The sequence below is a fragment of the Pyrus communis genome, chromosome 12 (genome assembly GCF_041283825.1).
Source record: "Pyrus communis isolate YQ-2024b chromosome 12, ASM4128382v1, whole genome shotgun sequence".
NCBI classification, from domain to species: domain Eukaryota; kingdom Viridiplantae; phylum Streptophyta; class Magnoliopsida; order Rosales; family Rosaceae; genus Pyrus; species Pyrus communis.
In genome coordinates this window covers 1295319-1311778 of record NC_142576.1, presented here as the reverse complement: position 1 = coordinate 1311778, position 16460 = coordinate 1295319, and the positions used below count along the sequence as shown (strand labels likewise).

Here is a 16460-nt window from a genome sequence, read left to right as displayed (position 1 = left end):
AATGTACTAGGCCGTATTTCTGCACATTAAAAAATTTCCCATGAAAAATAATAGAGGATCAATATCTATAAGAATAAAAGAGTAAGACCATGAGATTATGAGTTGTTATGCTTATGACATTTCCAATGTTGATACTTAAATTTAGATGGTCTCTATAAGTTTTCATACTTAAGTTTATTTCTAATGTGAAGAATCAAATCTTATATCGGATTAAATATTAATTACGGTTTTTCTATTGCACTATAAACTCAACACCCAAATTCAAATTATTTCGAACTCGCACTCTTGTTTGAGTTTGATTATAACTTTTTAGTCATGATTGTCATCATTCTTTATTTAACAAAACAAAACTAGGCACACTACCAATAAACTTGTATTTTTAGTTGTTTGATTCTTGGTCGAGAATCCATTCAATCCAACAAAAAATATCTAAACTTAAATTTACCAATATATAGGAATATAGGATACATCGAAACATGTTACAATTTTCGGGTGTTTAAGAATAACATATAAAATCAGCCCAATGCAAACATTGCATGGGGAAGTCAATTTTGATGGTTGAAACATATAATGGTGTCCATCAGAAAAGAAAAATGAAATGAAAAAATAAAATTTGATGCTTTTCTTCGATATACAGACTAGGAAAAGACCAAGTAAAGAAAGTGGCAAGACGACTTTTACGGTTTGATATAAAGGAATCAATATTTACAGTCGCAAACAGTACTCCTCAGAATTTGATACTCTATATCATCTTTTACGTTTTTTTTTTTTTTTAAAGATAATATAGTAGATTTCATTTCATCAAAATAACACAGTTACGATACGTTGTTTTTCATCAATCTCCTTGATGCTATGTTCAGATTCCTCAACAAGAAGATCAGCAATGATACTTGGAGGGGAATCCAACCATTCACTACATTGACTTAGAGAAAGACCGACCGATCCTTGCTAGGCGGTGGGTGGCAGAATTTGTTTTGCGACGACGCCGACGAGTGTGTGTAATAGTAACTTTAGTGATTGTGCCAAGGAACGCTTTGCAATCCTCCACAATTTGTGTGATGGAAGACAAATCGAGGCTGGGATCCCTCAGTGCCTCCACAATCTGAAATAAAAGACCTCTTATCAGTTTCAAACACTAAGTTGGTACGCACCTATTTTTATTTTTTATACTTTTTTGTTAATCTTTTTCTTTTTATCCTTTTCATTATTTGTTTTAATAACCGAAAATTGAATAATATGTATAAAAAATAAAAAAGAGTGAATAGGGCACCACCAAAAGAATATTGCAGGTAATGCAGCTACTCTTAAAACGAAGATGTTTCTGAACCTGGTCTGTCTTACTCTGAACATTACACAAATCCTTTTTAAACTGTGCACGAATCTTATTCTTAAATACTGTGTTTTATTAGTTAATTACTTAAGTTTTATTTAATTGTTATTTACAGGTGGAACCAGAAACCAGATATGATATTGTGCTTTGTAAGTTGTGTAAATATGTTATTTCTGGTGTAATTCCATTACGTCATCGGCAATACTAAGCTAATAAAATATTAGAAACTTTAACGAAAATTTTTTGGTACTGTTCATTTTAATGAAAAATCATATTTTTACATTTAAAAAATCAATCGTGATTCTATTCACTTTACCATTTTTTTAATTCTTATAGTTAAAATTCAAAAATTTTAAATTATTTTCATTAGTTTTCCTTAAAATATTATCAAACCCTAATATAATAAGATGAGACATAGTCACGTGGCTGCTATCGAGGAGACATACTTTCTGGGATCCTGACAGGTGCCAAAATAGTATATATCACCAGAAAGGCCAAGTGAATCCTCAGAAAATAAAATACGTGCAATGTGTAAGTATGTATATACGGTGTGAAGTTTGAACTGTGGGAGTCTCCTGTCGCTGTACATGCCAGCCCAGTAAAATTCCACCTATGTTAGTACAAGTCCAAAGGCACAGGGTAGTCCTCCTCCACAGTTTTTTCGTTTTGACTCCTCTCAGTGAAAACTACAGGGATGAGATCAAATTAAAGAGTAAAAGTTTGGGTTTCTAATCCGAATGCGTGCCATTGGTTGATTATCTCTGTTCAAATGCAGCAAACAACCAATCGTCTTCGGACCATTCATCTTTATGTGACTCAGAAAAATATTAACAATAAGAATCAGCACTCGTCATTGGTGTATTACTCTAATGGTCAACCCTAGTCAGACTTAAAATCACGGGTCGAAGAGTGGAGGAAGCTCTGAGTGCTAGTACTGTAGTAGAGTACACAGCTGTGGATATATTTGGTATTGGCAGATAATAATAAGCAGGCGCGTGGAGGTAGAGCTAGGGTATGGCACTGGTCGGGAGGGAAGGTCAGGGACAAGCCCCAGGAACTATATGCGAAGGTGGTAAAAGCATGAAAGTGAAAAGAAAATAAAGCTAATGTCTAAAGGAAAAGACAGGATTGGAATATGAGTGCACAAAACAATTGAGACACCCCAACCACCCATCATGTTAGCAAAGCTGGGAGCACCACCAACCTTACCTATATATCCATCTATCTCCTTCATGATTTGACTTCACTAGTTATTCACTCAATAATATGTTCCTTTTCTTTCAAGTTTCCAACACTTCCAACACCGTGGACTCTGGGACCCCTCTTAAGTGGAGCACAATAATTCATATAACCTAGCTTTTTATCATATCTCAAATTATAACCCTAATTTTTAACATGAAAAAGATAATTATTGTGGAGATATTTATGTAGAAAATGAGGTAAATGTTCGGATTTCATGCTACAATGCGTGATTGATTTATATATTGTTTCTTTGACATCATGTTTAACCTTTTAATTAGGTTTTTTTTAATAGATTTGGTTAACGAGTCGTGTTTGTGTCATTTTTATGTCATACATATTATCTTAACGGATAGTATCATGTCAAACCCGTTATCTTAACAACTTTTTAACAAGTGACCCGATAATAACTCAACTCATTAACAGGTTGTGTCGTTTCGTGTCCGGTTAATGGGTCATGCAAAAAAAATTTATACCTAATGTATAGACTTGGAAAACGGGTCGTGTTCTTGTCGTTTATATGTCATATCATTTATCTTAACAAAAATCTTAACATGTGCTATCCTTTATCTTAACGAAAATCTTAACAAGTGACCTGATAAGGACTCAATTTATTAAAATGTGACCCAATAATGATCCGAATCGTTAATAGATTAACTTAAACTGTATTTTTTTCCATATCATTTCAAGTCGAATTAACGAATCGTGCAAAAATTATCATGCTCCACATGCATAAGAAAGTAGGGCAACTTGTTACTGTTAGAAGGAAAGCATCGTATGGTAATGGTTCAGTGATTTTCTGCCCCCACACACCACAAAAAGAAACTTGGCCAGTTAAGCCCCTTAAGATTTTTTCACCTTTTTCACATGACATTGTCACATTGCAACTGTAGCATCCCACAACCACAAAAATGCAACGTGGCATCTCGTCCCACAACCACAAAAAGAAGCTGCCCAGCATGACCTTTTAAGATAGTTAGATGGCATCGATATTCTCCTTCCGTGTTATCATATTTTAACTGTTTCATGTATGATTTGCTTGAAATACTGCAACAGGGGCATCCTATGCAAGTTCTTTCCAGCAACCAGAAAAAAGAGCTGCACAGCTGACCCTTTTAAGATAGTTAGATGCTCTCCTATTGGAGGCGTGTCTAGCTAAAGGGATAATTTTGAAAGTAGCTTTAACATTGCTAATCCATTGAGGGGCCCTAATGTGGGAGAGAGAGGACAGTAGGAAATGGAGTGGAGGACACCAGAGGTACAGGGCATGTGAACTCTTTGGGGTCCCTTTCCTAGCCACATTATCTTTTCCAGGATATAATGAATACATGATGAATCATGCATGCAGATGCCAATATATTTCTTCCACATATTCTTCAAATTATTAACTGATATGAGATTAAAAAAACCCAAATAAATATCTTCCTTTGAGGTGTTGAAGTAACTGGTCGAGTAGTTCAGCAAATATCACATTTCTACTTAACAAAAAAAAAAAAAAAAAAAAAAAAAAAGAATATCTACATTTCAATTAGTGTGCATTTGATGATAGTGCTGTAAGATCTCCTAGCTGTGACATTTTGCAGTAAATTTCTTGCCTAGCCAAATGGAAATGATAAAAACACTTGCACAAAATCCATGGTTATATGCAGTAACTTTGTTTTCAGGAGAAAACTAATCTAGGGCATGATACATATTTCTATATCAACCGCAATACCGGATGTATGATACATAGTTATTATATACATTAAGTAACATTTAAAAATCTCTTCAATAAGTTGGAGTCCCTAAATCTTCAAAAACTGGGTTTTTGGTAGGAATAACTTACCAATTCATTTGAAATATCAAATGTTGCAAAGGATTCAATTAAATTAAACGAAGATACTAATTTGTACGTATATAAGTAATTAATTATTCTGACAGTTAGGGCGTTTATTTTTAACTCCCTCGGTTCGTAAGTAGTATTGGTACGGTCAAAGTACACAATGTTGTATATTATTGTGCAGGAGATGATTTATGCACCGTTTACAATCGGAGCCCAAATGTTATATTTTGGGGGTACGACTCAAAGATTCTAAATGTCCAAAGAACAATGGTTTGCTTGTGCTGCTTGCAGTTGCAGACAAAAGTATGGAGGCAAGCAAGTGAGATCACGTGCCTGGCATCTGGAGAAGAGCGCGTGGGCATTGGTGAATGCAAAGGGAAGGAGCTTTCGTGGAATCTCTTGACAAAGACAATACGTCATCAACATTAACAAGAGAAACCACAAGAGTTTGGACTCGAGCTATGAGTCCAAATAACCCAACAGGCATTGCTGTGACCTATCACATAAAAATCCTAGTAGTATTAACATATCTTCATGTTTGATCCCTTGTGTTCTTTATAGGTCACGTTGCCCTAGTTACTTTATAATGAGCATATTACCGTCTTAAGTCAATTACGTGTTCTTAAGTGTGATTTAAGTGGAATGAAGTAATAATTGTGATGCTATAACCTATCACCTATAATATGTGAATGTGATGATAGTATCAACATTTCTTCTTGTTTAATTCAATTATTTTAGCATGCTAACTTATCCAACTGAGATGTTACAATGACGATATTTCAAGTCAATTATGTTTGCAGCACAGATCCACATAGGGACCGAAATGGCCCTAGAACCCTTTAGAGGTCCCGTGGGGGGGGGGGGGGGAATAGCAAGCAAAGGTCCTGCAAATATCCTTTTGAATTTGGCACATGACTCTTGTGCTCACAAAGTATTTGATGTAATGTTTCTCAACATATCTAAATAGTACTTGGCCTTGGATCTTGAGAGAACTTAGTAGGGCCACTCGACAAAACTTAGTAGATGTGGCGCGATAGAGGACGATATGTACACCACATGCTTGACAAAATGCACAACTGAAAAAAAATATACAAGATTTGCGCGTTGTGCGCTCTATTTTCTTTTCCAATCAGACCTCAAAGTTAGAACCTTAGATCTGTCAGTACATGCATGGTTACATTCGGTTTACATGCAACTAGATGTAAGTTTGCAAACTGTGACAATTTTCTAAATCAATCACACATGGTTAAATTTAACTTACCTATCTATAACGGAGTGTAATTGCAACTATTTTCTAAGCTAATCATCCACGATCAAGTTCAATTTATGTACATCGAGAATGTAACTAAAACAGTATCCCAAGAACCCAAACCACTTATAAAGTGCCATGTAAAAAAACTAAAACACATTGCAAGCTTAATTGACTTGAGCTATGTTTATGGATTGTAGGAGAGAGGAGATAGATAGAAACTGATGCAAAAAACCCAAACCAAGCAAAACTCCAAAAAAACAGTATTTGCAATTTATTTAATTTGATGGTGAGAAATTAAAGAAACATAACGAAGATAAAACGGCCCGTGTAAATACACCACTCTCTCTCTCTCTCTCTCTCTCTGCGCCTATATCTGTGCGGAGGTGATGTCATTGTATGTCCGGAGAGAAAGTGAAAACACAGAGAAAAATAGAAATTAGAAGAAAAGAAAAGGCAAAGGCATCTATCAAAATTCTCTCTATTTGGTTGCACCCTTTGCAGTAAGTGTGGCCTCTCAACTCTGTAAAAAAAAAAAAAGCTCTGTTCCTACTTTAGGAGTGAGAAAGTTAGAGAGAGAAACAAAGAGAGAGTGTCTTTCTGTTTGTGGTAGAGGAGCAGAGCAGAGAGGTCGACATATATAAAAGAGAGATGCAGCAGCACCTGATGCAGATGCAGCCTATGATGGCAGCCTATTATCCCAATAACGTCACTACTGATCACATTCAGCAGGTCCTCCTCCTCCTCCTCCTCCTCCTCCTCTGCTTTTTGCTCCCTTTTTTTTTTCTTTTTTTTTTTCTGCAGCTTTGCTTCTGCACTTCCATTTGGTTTTTGGTTTCTCCTGCCACTTTCTGTATCCACTTAATTAAAATAAATTAATTTACCCCTCTTTTCTAATCTCTAAAGTATTGATTTTTGGTATGCTTAATGGGTTTTTCTTGTTTGATTCTTCTTTGTTTTTTCTAATGGACTATATATGCGTATATGTTGGTATGTACATGTATCAATGGATGTTTCTTCTGATTTTTTGAAAGTTTCTTCATAATCTCGTCAAGCTAGTTTCTTTGTCTGTTGCCAAGTTTGTGTCCTGTTTCTTAGTGAAGTTTAAATGGGTGTTGAGGATGCATACCTGTAGAAATATCATAGAGACGGACCATATGACCCACTTCCAACAACACTGATATTATCTTCAACTTACCATCTGCACAATCTCTCAGGTGTGGGCTTTTATCACAAAAGATGTTAGTTGGAGTGGGTTTTGGATATTTAAACTCTTCTTTTCTTATTGATGTGGGACTTTTCAACAATACCTGGGTCAGGCCATTTGGATACGACGGTATGCCTATCCCCTTGCACCAAGTTCGAATCCCCCTCCCCAGTGGTTTAGAATATCGTCTCGTAAGAAAAAAGGGTGATGAGAACTGATAAATGGTTTCTTTGCATGTTAGATATTTTGATTTACTATATATGTTATTTATTGTGTGTAGATTTGTTACAAGGAAAACTTCGGCACGTTGGGAAGTGTTTTTAAAATTTAAGCGATTCTGATAAAAATGTTTTTGGAACCAATCCTTAAGTGAATCCCGGAAATGCGTTTGAAGTTGCAGGAAGCATTTAAGTGTTTTGGGCACACTTCTAAACGAGCCGGATTCTTCTGTCTGTTGGAAATAGTGTCTCACATAACCATGCATATCTGGTGTCCTTCCGGCTGCAACCTAACTTAAAGAGTGCTGCTTTTGTTTCTGTTTTGACAAGTTGTGACTAGTGAACTAGAATTTGTGCTTTTATTTACGCGTCGGTTTCTTGAAAAATGTTTGATGGCATCACTAGAATTATGAAAGTATTTACTTGATCCTTACAGATTGCATTTACATTTTATGCATCTGTTTTGGTTGGCCATTTGATTCCATTAATTTTGTAGGACATAAGTTGAAGGTTTTGCTAGTTTCTTCACATCATTCTCCTTGTAGATATTGTACTATTTTGGACTAAATTGGCTGATCTAGTTTAGATTTCGAGTTGCACAGAAAAATTCGTTACGAAATAGCAAATTAGCATACTCAAAGACTGATCATTTGTAGTTGCACCGAAATGGTAGCTATGGATTGGTTTAAAACTAAGATTATCTGCATAAAGTTCTCGTTTGGCATGTTCTTTGGGCACCAAAACAGCGAAACCTTCAGGATTCTGTTCCTTTGAATGTTTCTAACGCAAGTCACGTCTTCATCTTGTCATCGAGCATGTTTCCAGTGTCGGTTTTCAGATAAGTGTGCGGCTATTTTGTCGACCCTGCGAAAGTTTGTCTAGTGATAGGAACTAGTGACCAATAATCTTTCTTTTGCACAGCAATGGTGTCTTTTTTTATTTGTCTCTTTCGGAATGTATCACTTGCCCCGGTTGCTTACTTCCATCTTTCTCATAAATTTGAGTAAGCACTGATGTTGGATTGATTCAGTTGGTTTGGTTACACATACTACTAATAATTGTACTTTGATTCTGTTCGTCAGCGTTACTGTGAATTTCTTACTCAGAAATTTTAGAACCTTTTCGTTTATCGCTCTTCTGGTCTGTATTATATTCTTGTCATCCTATTGTTAAATACCTTCTTTAAATTTTCCTGCAGTACTTGGACGAGAACAAGTCGTTGATTCTGAAGATAGTTGAGAGCCAGAATACCGGGAAACTGAGTGAATGTGCAGAGTGAGCATTTTATTTCTTAATTAACTGCTGCTTTGCTTATCTTTTGTTATCACTAAGTGCTATTGATTAGCTGCATGCGGTAAGTTGACACCCTCTTGCCTACAGTATCGGATTTATAAGCGTGCATCATTTAGTTTAATCGATACTATCGATTTCCACGAATGATGATTCTGTTTAGTGTGGCAAACTTCTGTTTTGAGTATGTACTTTGTCGGAAGGATGCCGTAAATTATTACCATGGCATAAATTAAGCCTTTTTGAAGGATGCCACTAATTTACTGCAAGTGATGGATGCCATTTATAACTATTAAGAGTACATAAAAGGTTGCGAAAACATCGTTTTAGTTGAACTCTGATTGCAATATATATATATATGTTAGGCTCGTTTTAGCTTGTGTCAAAAAGCAGAATTTTTATGTTTAAACTGCTAGGCGGGTCAGTAATCGTTTGCAATTATTGCAGGAACCAAGCGAAGCTACAGCGGAATCTGATGTACCTGGCTGCCATTGCTGATTCACAACCCCAGCCTCCTACCATGCATCCTCAGGTACAAAACCTCATTTGCGAAAAAAATTAATAAACTTGAAGGACACCGACTGAATCTGTTCAGTGTCACCGCGTAATTCAGTGTCCCGAAATTGTACATTTCCTGATTGTTTTCATGAAATGCTTTGTAGTACTCTTCCACCGGCATGATGCAGCCAGGAGCACATTACATGCAGCAACAAGCAGCTCAGCAGATGACACCACAATCGCTCATGGCTGCACGCTCTTCCATGATGTACTCCCAGCATCCGTTTTCAGCTCTGCAGCAACAAGCCCTGCATAGCCAACTTGCTATGACTGCTGGAGGAAGCGCGGGACTGCACATGCTCGGGAATGAGGGAAATAATGCTGGAGGCAGCGGGCAACTTGGGGCTGGAGGGTTCGGTGATTACGGACGCAGCTCTCCTGGAGAAGGCATGCATAGGAGGATGGCCGGTGGGAGTAAGCAAGATATGGATGGGCGAGGCGGGAGCTCTGGAAGCCATGGTGGAGATGGGGGTGAGACTCTTTACCTGAAATCGACCGATGATGGGAATTAAGCGGTGAAATGATGGACATTTTGGTCTGTTAGCATCTGAACTTAGGGAATTAGGTGAGGAAACGAAGTTAGCCGAGGAGGGGGAAAAAAACTTGCTGCTTAAGGCCCTTGTGTTTTATCTTTGAGTGTTTATCCTCAAAACATTGAACTATGGTTTTTTTAGTGAGACGATGCAGTTATGGTAGTATATCATGTAAATTTTTGCAGGCTAACTTCTTGATGCGCTTTCTTTTTTATGTCGAAATTTTCGTGCTCAATTCGCTTGGTTATTATGAATCAAGATTTCAGAGAGACGGATCAACAATTTTCTGCTAATCAACACTAATAGTTTAAAAAAGTCTACAACTTGCAGCATCGCACAATACAGCAGGTGTGGACGTTTATCACAAAACGGTCTCATTACGATTAGTAGTGGATCTATTAGTTATATGTTATGTCAAATTTCCGGTGTTGAGATTTTTACTTTCTTCAACATAGCGATCACTTCAAATGTAGGTGTTTGCGAATTAAACTCGAAATTAATTAATGTTGATTTTACTTCACTAATGTAGTAAGGTACTGTAGGATAATATAAATGATTATGATCATAATACACATGTAAATTCAATCAATTAGATAATACCCAAATGCATCAAACACATATATCAATAAATAAAGCAATAAAAAGGAAAACGTAAAGAATGATTTGGCTTGTGATATCAAGAGAGGCGTGTTGCCATTATCTTAGTAGACGCCTCCCTACGTGCTGGTTATAAGGGTTATAACAATCCCAAGTACAACCCTTGAATCTCACAGAGTGTCTAATCCATAAGTATGATTACGGTAGATGAGATGCCAAGTAGTGATCAATTGCCCATTGATGATCAAGATGAGTAGGAAGATAATAAGGATTATACATGAGTATTGTAGTAGGGAGAGAAGGAAGACATTTGAATATATGTTAACCTCTTTGTTCTGTTTGAAGAGTTCGCTATTTATAAAACTCTACATATCCCTTAATAAAGGACAAATATTGTCTGCCCTCCCACTTCCGATGTCCTCCCGTGCCCTCCTGTTTTGTGTGGTCACGGTTAAGCCACGTCAACATTTTATATTGTTTTTTTATAGAGATAATAAGACAAAAATGAATAGTAATATAAAATGTTGACGTGGTTTAACTATGACCACACAAACTGAAGGGCACCGGAAGTTGGAGGGCAGACAATCTTTGTCCCTTAATAAAAGACATGACTTCTCTAATGAATATGACTCTTCATATTTTTTATTTAAAGTAATAATAAATAAAGTTTTGAATCTTTAATAAAATAAAGTAAATAACCAACAGGTACAGTATAAGCTTACAACACTGCAAAAATGCTAGGAGCACATGAAATTCACAATATCATAAAACTCTCCAAAAGAAAAAAAACAGAGGAAAACAGAGTTCTCTGTTTCCTTTCATCACACATAAACACATGGAGGTTGGTAACCGCTCAAGCTTTCAGCAACTGCTTCCCATAAGTTGTTTTCATCCATAGGCTGATCGGAAACAGCGGCCGGCGCAGGCGGAGGAGGGTGGTCCGAAAATCTGATCATTGTATCTGGTCTCGAGGCTTGTTCTTTTACATGGGTGGCAGTGCATTCTTCATCAGATGGAGTGTTGGCATTTTGGCCTGTGAATTGCTGAACAATTGCTCTGAACTCAGAAGCACTACTGGCTTGGACCATCATAGGGCTGGAGATGTACTTGATCATGGGTTCTTTTGATTTGGTGCGTTTTTTGCTTTGATGATCAGGCTGAGATTGTTGGTGGTGATTTTTGAGTTGTTCCATTTTTTAGAGAGAGAGAGAGAGAGAGAGAGAGAGAGAGAGAGAGAGGGGAGGGAGGGAGAGAGAAAGAGAGATATATGAGGAGAGAGAGAGAGATAGAGGACTGATTTTATGCTTACTTGGTCATATGCTTCTACATACATATATATATAGAGAGAGAGAGAGAGAGAGAGAAAGAGAGAGAGAGGAAATATGTAGAGGTTCTTGAAGGGGAGGAAGGGAAGGGATCCGAAGGAGGAACCGGATCCCTTCCACCAAATCTATCAATTTGGACTTTTGAAATTTGATCTAATTGTTAAAATTATTATAACTTTAAAAGAAGACCCTTATTTTTAGCCGTTGAATTAAATTTTAAGAACTCAGATTGATAGATTTGGTAGAAAATATTCGGAAATGATCCCTTTCCAGAGGAAGCAACCAAGAAGGAACCTTTGACTTTGAGACAAATTTGTGGAAAAAGTGAGGCAAGACTAAGAAAAAAGTTGATTGGAAGACCTATGATGCTGACTATATCTACTACGATATTGTATATTCAATTTCTAAAATGGCTGCTTAATATTTTGGACAAGGATTGTTTGCCTCCTACTTCTAGTGCCCTCCCGTGTTCTTTTGTTTGTGTAGTTATAGTTAAGTCACGTTAACATTTTATATTACTATTTATTTTTGTCTTATTATCTTTATAAAAAAATAATATAAAATATTGACATGGCTTAATCGTGATCCTACAAAACGGGAGGACATGGAAGGACATGGGAGGGCATCTTAAATGAAAAGGCAGACAATCCTTGTCCTAATATTTTTGTCTAATTCTGCTTCCTTATCAATTACACACACACACACACACACATATATATATATATATATATATATATATGTAGGATTGTATATGAAAGCGTCCAGAGATATCGTTTTTAATGTAGTCAAAATGCAATAACAGAATTCCGTAAAGATCGTGTATTTATTGCATAAGAATTCTGTACTGGTATAAATGGTTTTTGAATTTATCTACTGTGAATTATCTTAGCTCTACAATGAAAATCTTCGTTAAATCAAAATCTCTGGTAAAAAGCTACTCTCGTATATAATACAAACAATGATTTCCATAAATGAAAGACCAAACAATCAAATTACTTAAAAAGGAAATTGTTTTATTTATGTATTTAGCTTTTAATTATATTAAATTTTGAAAGAGCAGTTATCAATTTTGATGATGGATGCAGTCAATTAGGGTTAGTTTGGTATTGCTGTGCTTTGAAAAAAAAAACTGTTTCTGCTGTGCTGTAAGAATAAGTAGCTATGAAATAAAGCAGTAAAGTGTTTGGTAACGATAATTGTAAAAGTGTTTTTAATAAATAAAAAAAAGCAATGTTATAATGTTTAATAAATATTTATATAAAACAGCTGTAATTGTGTAAAATGACAAAAAAAAAAAAACTTATGGGCTTTTCTTCCTTTTTTTTTCCTTCTTTCTTTTTCTTTCTGCCAAAAAGTTCATGACTGTTTCCTTTTTCCTTTTTTCTTTGTTTCCCTTTGTTTCTAGCTTTTTCATTCTTCTTTCTTTATATTTTGTTCTGCCAAAATGTTTCTGCCTTTTCTTCTATTTTCATCAATGATCCCTCCTGAAATTTCAAAGTCCTCACCCACCTTCATCCCTTCGCATTTCTCTTTCAGTTCTGGCGATCTGGAACCTTCGTCCTCACTCCCATTTATATTTCCTACATTTCGATTTCCAGAGCATTCCATGTTTTGGAAGGTGCGGCGATGGATGGGTGGGTGGGATCTGGGTTATCATCTAGCAGGGAATGGGTTGGGATCATGGTCTGCGAGGTGGCGATGGGTGTATTTGGTGGGGATTGGGAGAAAGATGGGGTGGCGAATTTGGGGAGTAAGAAGAGATGGAGGGGATGGGCTGGTGAATCTAGGTAGTACGGCGCCGAAGAGCGACTAGAGAAAAAGGGGTGGAGTCCAGAACTGGGATGAAGGAGAAAGAGAGGGTAAGGTTGCCATTTTGAAAAATTCATTTAATGGCACTATTCATCCGTGTATTGTGATAAAAAGCTCGTTTTACAAAGTTGGGTTTTGCTGCTTTGCCTTTTTAGCTTTTTTTTCACCCAAAACTATGAAAAAAAACTGATTTTGAAAGTTTACCAAACACAAAAAAACTAGGTGCTTTTTTTCATACCTGCTTTTTTTTTTAAAGTTAAGCAGTACCAAACTAGTACTTAGTCCCCCTCTGTTTCCTCCCTCTCTCACGGGCACATGCATTGCAATTCTAAAAAAATATGGATAAACCATTTGAGTAGAGTATAACTATGAAAAAATATGGATGATCATTTTAAGTTTTTTCCGTGTTGAAAGCAAAAGATGAGTTACTCATGATTATTTAAGGAAAACTAATGAAAAAAACTTCAAAAGTTTGCATTTTAACCAAAAATCACTCTATAATTTTATTTAATGATAAGAACAAAAAAAATAAATAAATAAAAAACAAAAAATAACCTCACAAAAGCGTGTGCATTGCAAATTCTGTAAACTTACCATATATATTGCAACAACCCACACCTTTTATTATTATTTTCTTTAGTAGCTTCAAACCCTAGCCTCATAGCCCCATGTGCCTCCTTCCTCTTTCTTTATTTCATGTTTAGGAGCTTTAATGATGGTAGTTAGTACTTTCAATGCTCCCCTCATGTTCCCGTTCTCCCCCTTTTCAACGAAAATGTAATAAACTTGCCATTTTCAACGAAAATGTAATAAACTATCTCCTATAATAATCTTAACTGAAGATTTCCTATTTGAACTTTTTGTGAGAATGGAATAGGCTCTCATCTTTCCTAAAATTAGAGAAAGATCTGCTCTCTTCAGAATTAAACGACTAATTGCTTTGGAAGACACTTCCTGAAGATATTCAACCATCATAATACTTTTGATGACATTCTCGTGTATAGGATAATTATTTGGGTTTGCTATTCATTGTTAGAATGTTCACGACTCATCCATTAATTAGTATAACAACTAATCATTTGTATCTAGATAATGTTGATGACATGCCGTTTCCAAGTTTATTTTTCAAACCATTGGCCACTAATTTCTTGGCCCCCAAAACCATAGATGCTAGTGTGCATCTTCCAGTTGAGCTTCGTCTGTTGTCCATTGTTTTCTTTGCCATGGTTAATGAAATAGTGATAGTACTAGTGTTCAGTTTAAGAAACAGTTAGTGTTTAGTTTACGAAATAATGATAATATTAGTGTTTAGTTTAAGAAATAGGCAATATTCAGTTTACGAAATAGTGATTGTATTAGTGTTCAGTTTAAGAAATAGTGATAATACTAGTGTTTGGTTCAAGAAATAGTTAGTGTTTTGCTTACGAAATAGTGATAATATAAGTGTTTGGTTTAAGAAATAGTTAGTGTTTAATTTACGAAATAGTGATAGTAATAGTGTTCGGTTTAAGAAATAGTCAATGTTTAGTTTACGAAATAATGATAGTATTAGTGTTCAATTTAAGAAATAGTCAGTATTCAGTTTGCAAAATAGTCAGTGTTCAGTTTAAGAAATAGTGATAGTACTAGTGTTCGGTTTAAGAGTTAGTCATTATTTGGTTTGAGAAATAGTTAATGTTAAGTTCTAAATATAATCAGTGTTCAATTCTAGAAATAATCAATGTTCAATTGTAAAAATAACTAGTGTTAACTTGACATAACACAAACTTAAAAAATTGTCCAAACTAAAGATAAAATCACCATTTCGAAATAAAAATAAGCATTGTTCATCAAACTGAAAAATGAAAAATTTTCTTTATTTTTTGTCTTGTAATATTATTACTTAGTTTGTTCCAAAACAATTATGAAACAATATCAAATAAACATACAATAAAATAAAAAGTAAAAATTGTAATATTTATGGAGCGAGAGTAGAATGATATGAGAGATGAGAGAAAAGAAAAAAAAAAGTTGATATGAATGGGTGTGATGAGAGGAGAGAGAAATTTGTTGGGAATATCGAATACGTGAAAGATGGGAGAGAGAGAGAAGCTAATAATGGTGGAGGAAAAAAGGAGGGAGGAAAAATGTGTATGACTAAGTGATGCGACGTGTTTGTCAGGTTTTGTTTTTTAATTTTTGTTTTTTTAATTATTATGTTAAATTTTTGTCATTTTTATTAAAATTTAAGTTTTTTAATTAAAATTTAAACTTTTTTTATTAAACAAAATTAATGGGTGATTTTTTGTTAATAAAAAATTTTAAAAAGCTATTTTCATTAAAACTCTTTTAAAATTATCGTTTTCTAATTCTCACAACTTCACCTTTTACCTTTGCTTCGGATAAATTCGACAGTTGTCACTTAGTTTTCCCTTCAATGTGTCTTGTTTCTAGGGTGTTATTCTTTCCAAACTCCTTTTCTCTAACAAACGTAAATTAAAACACAAATCAGGATTGTACCAACAGATTAAAAAAGCGTGCTCGACCTTGCGTTTGAATTCAAACCCCTTTCTCGTGAATAAGAATCATTTAGAATAGAACACCATCTCGTCATAAATGAAATTAGATCTGTTTCGGATTTTAGTGTTCGGAGTTTAGGAATCAAATTATATAGGCCGTTGATTGGTGTGTAAAGAAATCAAAGCCGTTAGTTTTGTATGATGGGCTAGAAAAATAAGTTAATGTGAACCGTTGAATTTAATTTGTACGATCCGAATAAATTGATCCTTAAACTCCAAACATTAAGATTTTGAACAGATTCAATTCCGACATAAACTGACGTAACAAATGCAGAAAGCAAAGCAATTTGGTCACTTTGGGTAAGGAGACAGACTTTAGAGGTGGTTATTTTTCCACACAAACACAATACTAATTGACCACATGCCAAATACTATGTTGTGGTCAAGCTATTATCTGCGGTCCTTGTCACAACACAGCACAAGCCCTTCTAGTCAGCTCATGCAGAGAATATCATGTATTTCCATCTTTGACTTTGTCTCTAATTAAGTAATCAATCATTGTAGCTTAAAATTAAAATATGTATAAATTAATTAAATAAATAACTAAACTAAGATAATATATAATTGTTTTAAAGCAATCTCCAATGGCCAATTAAAAGGGAAATGAATTATCTTCGGATCTCGTTCTTGTAATTCATCAAGTTCGGAGATCCGGACTATTAAAATTTAATCTAACGGCTATAAACAAGGACCCACTTAAAAAATTATAATAATTTTAGTCGTTT

The 16460-nt window shown here is 35.2% G+C and overlaps 1 protein-coding gene across 1 annotated transcript; it reads left to right on the top strand.

The window, feature by feature from the left end:
• The first annotated feature begins 6044 nt into the window (after positions 1 to 6044).
• On the top strand, positions 6045 to 9717 carry LOC137746057 (GRF1-interacting factor 1). The gene is made up of 4 exons (XM_068486109.2): positions 6045 to 6372; positions 8264 to 8340; positions 8803 to 8887; positions 9018 to 9717. Exons 1-4 carry the CDS (start codon positions 6292 to 6294, stop codon positions 9423 to 9425), a joined length of 651 nt encoding a protein of 216 aa, XP_068342210.2. The 5' UTR covers positions 6045 to 6291; the 3' UTR covers positions 9426 to 9717.
• Positions 9718 to 16460: the final 6743 nt, after the last annotated feature.

Bases quoted from the DNA above. Each gene is read 5' to 3' on its own strand.
- LOC137746057 (XM_068486109.2), top strand. From the start codon at position 6,292: ATGCAGCAGCACCTGATGCAGATGCAGCCTATGATGGCAGCCTATTAT. The intron at 8,341-8,802 runs GTGAGCATTTTA...CAATTATTGCAG, and splicing joins AAACTGAGTGAATGTGCAGA to GAACCAAGCGAAGCTACAGC. The intron at 8,888-9,017 runs GTACAAAACCTC...AATGCTTTGTAG, and splicing joins CTCCTACCATGCATCCTCAG to TACTCTTCCACCGGCATGAT.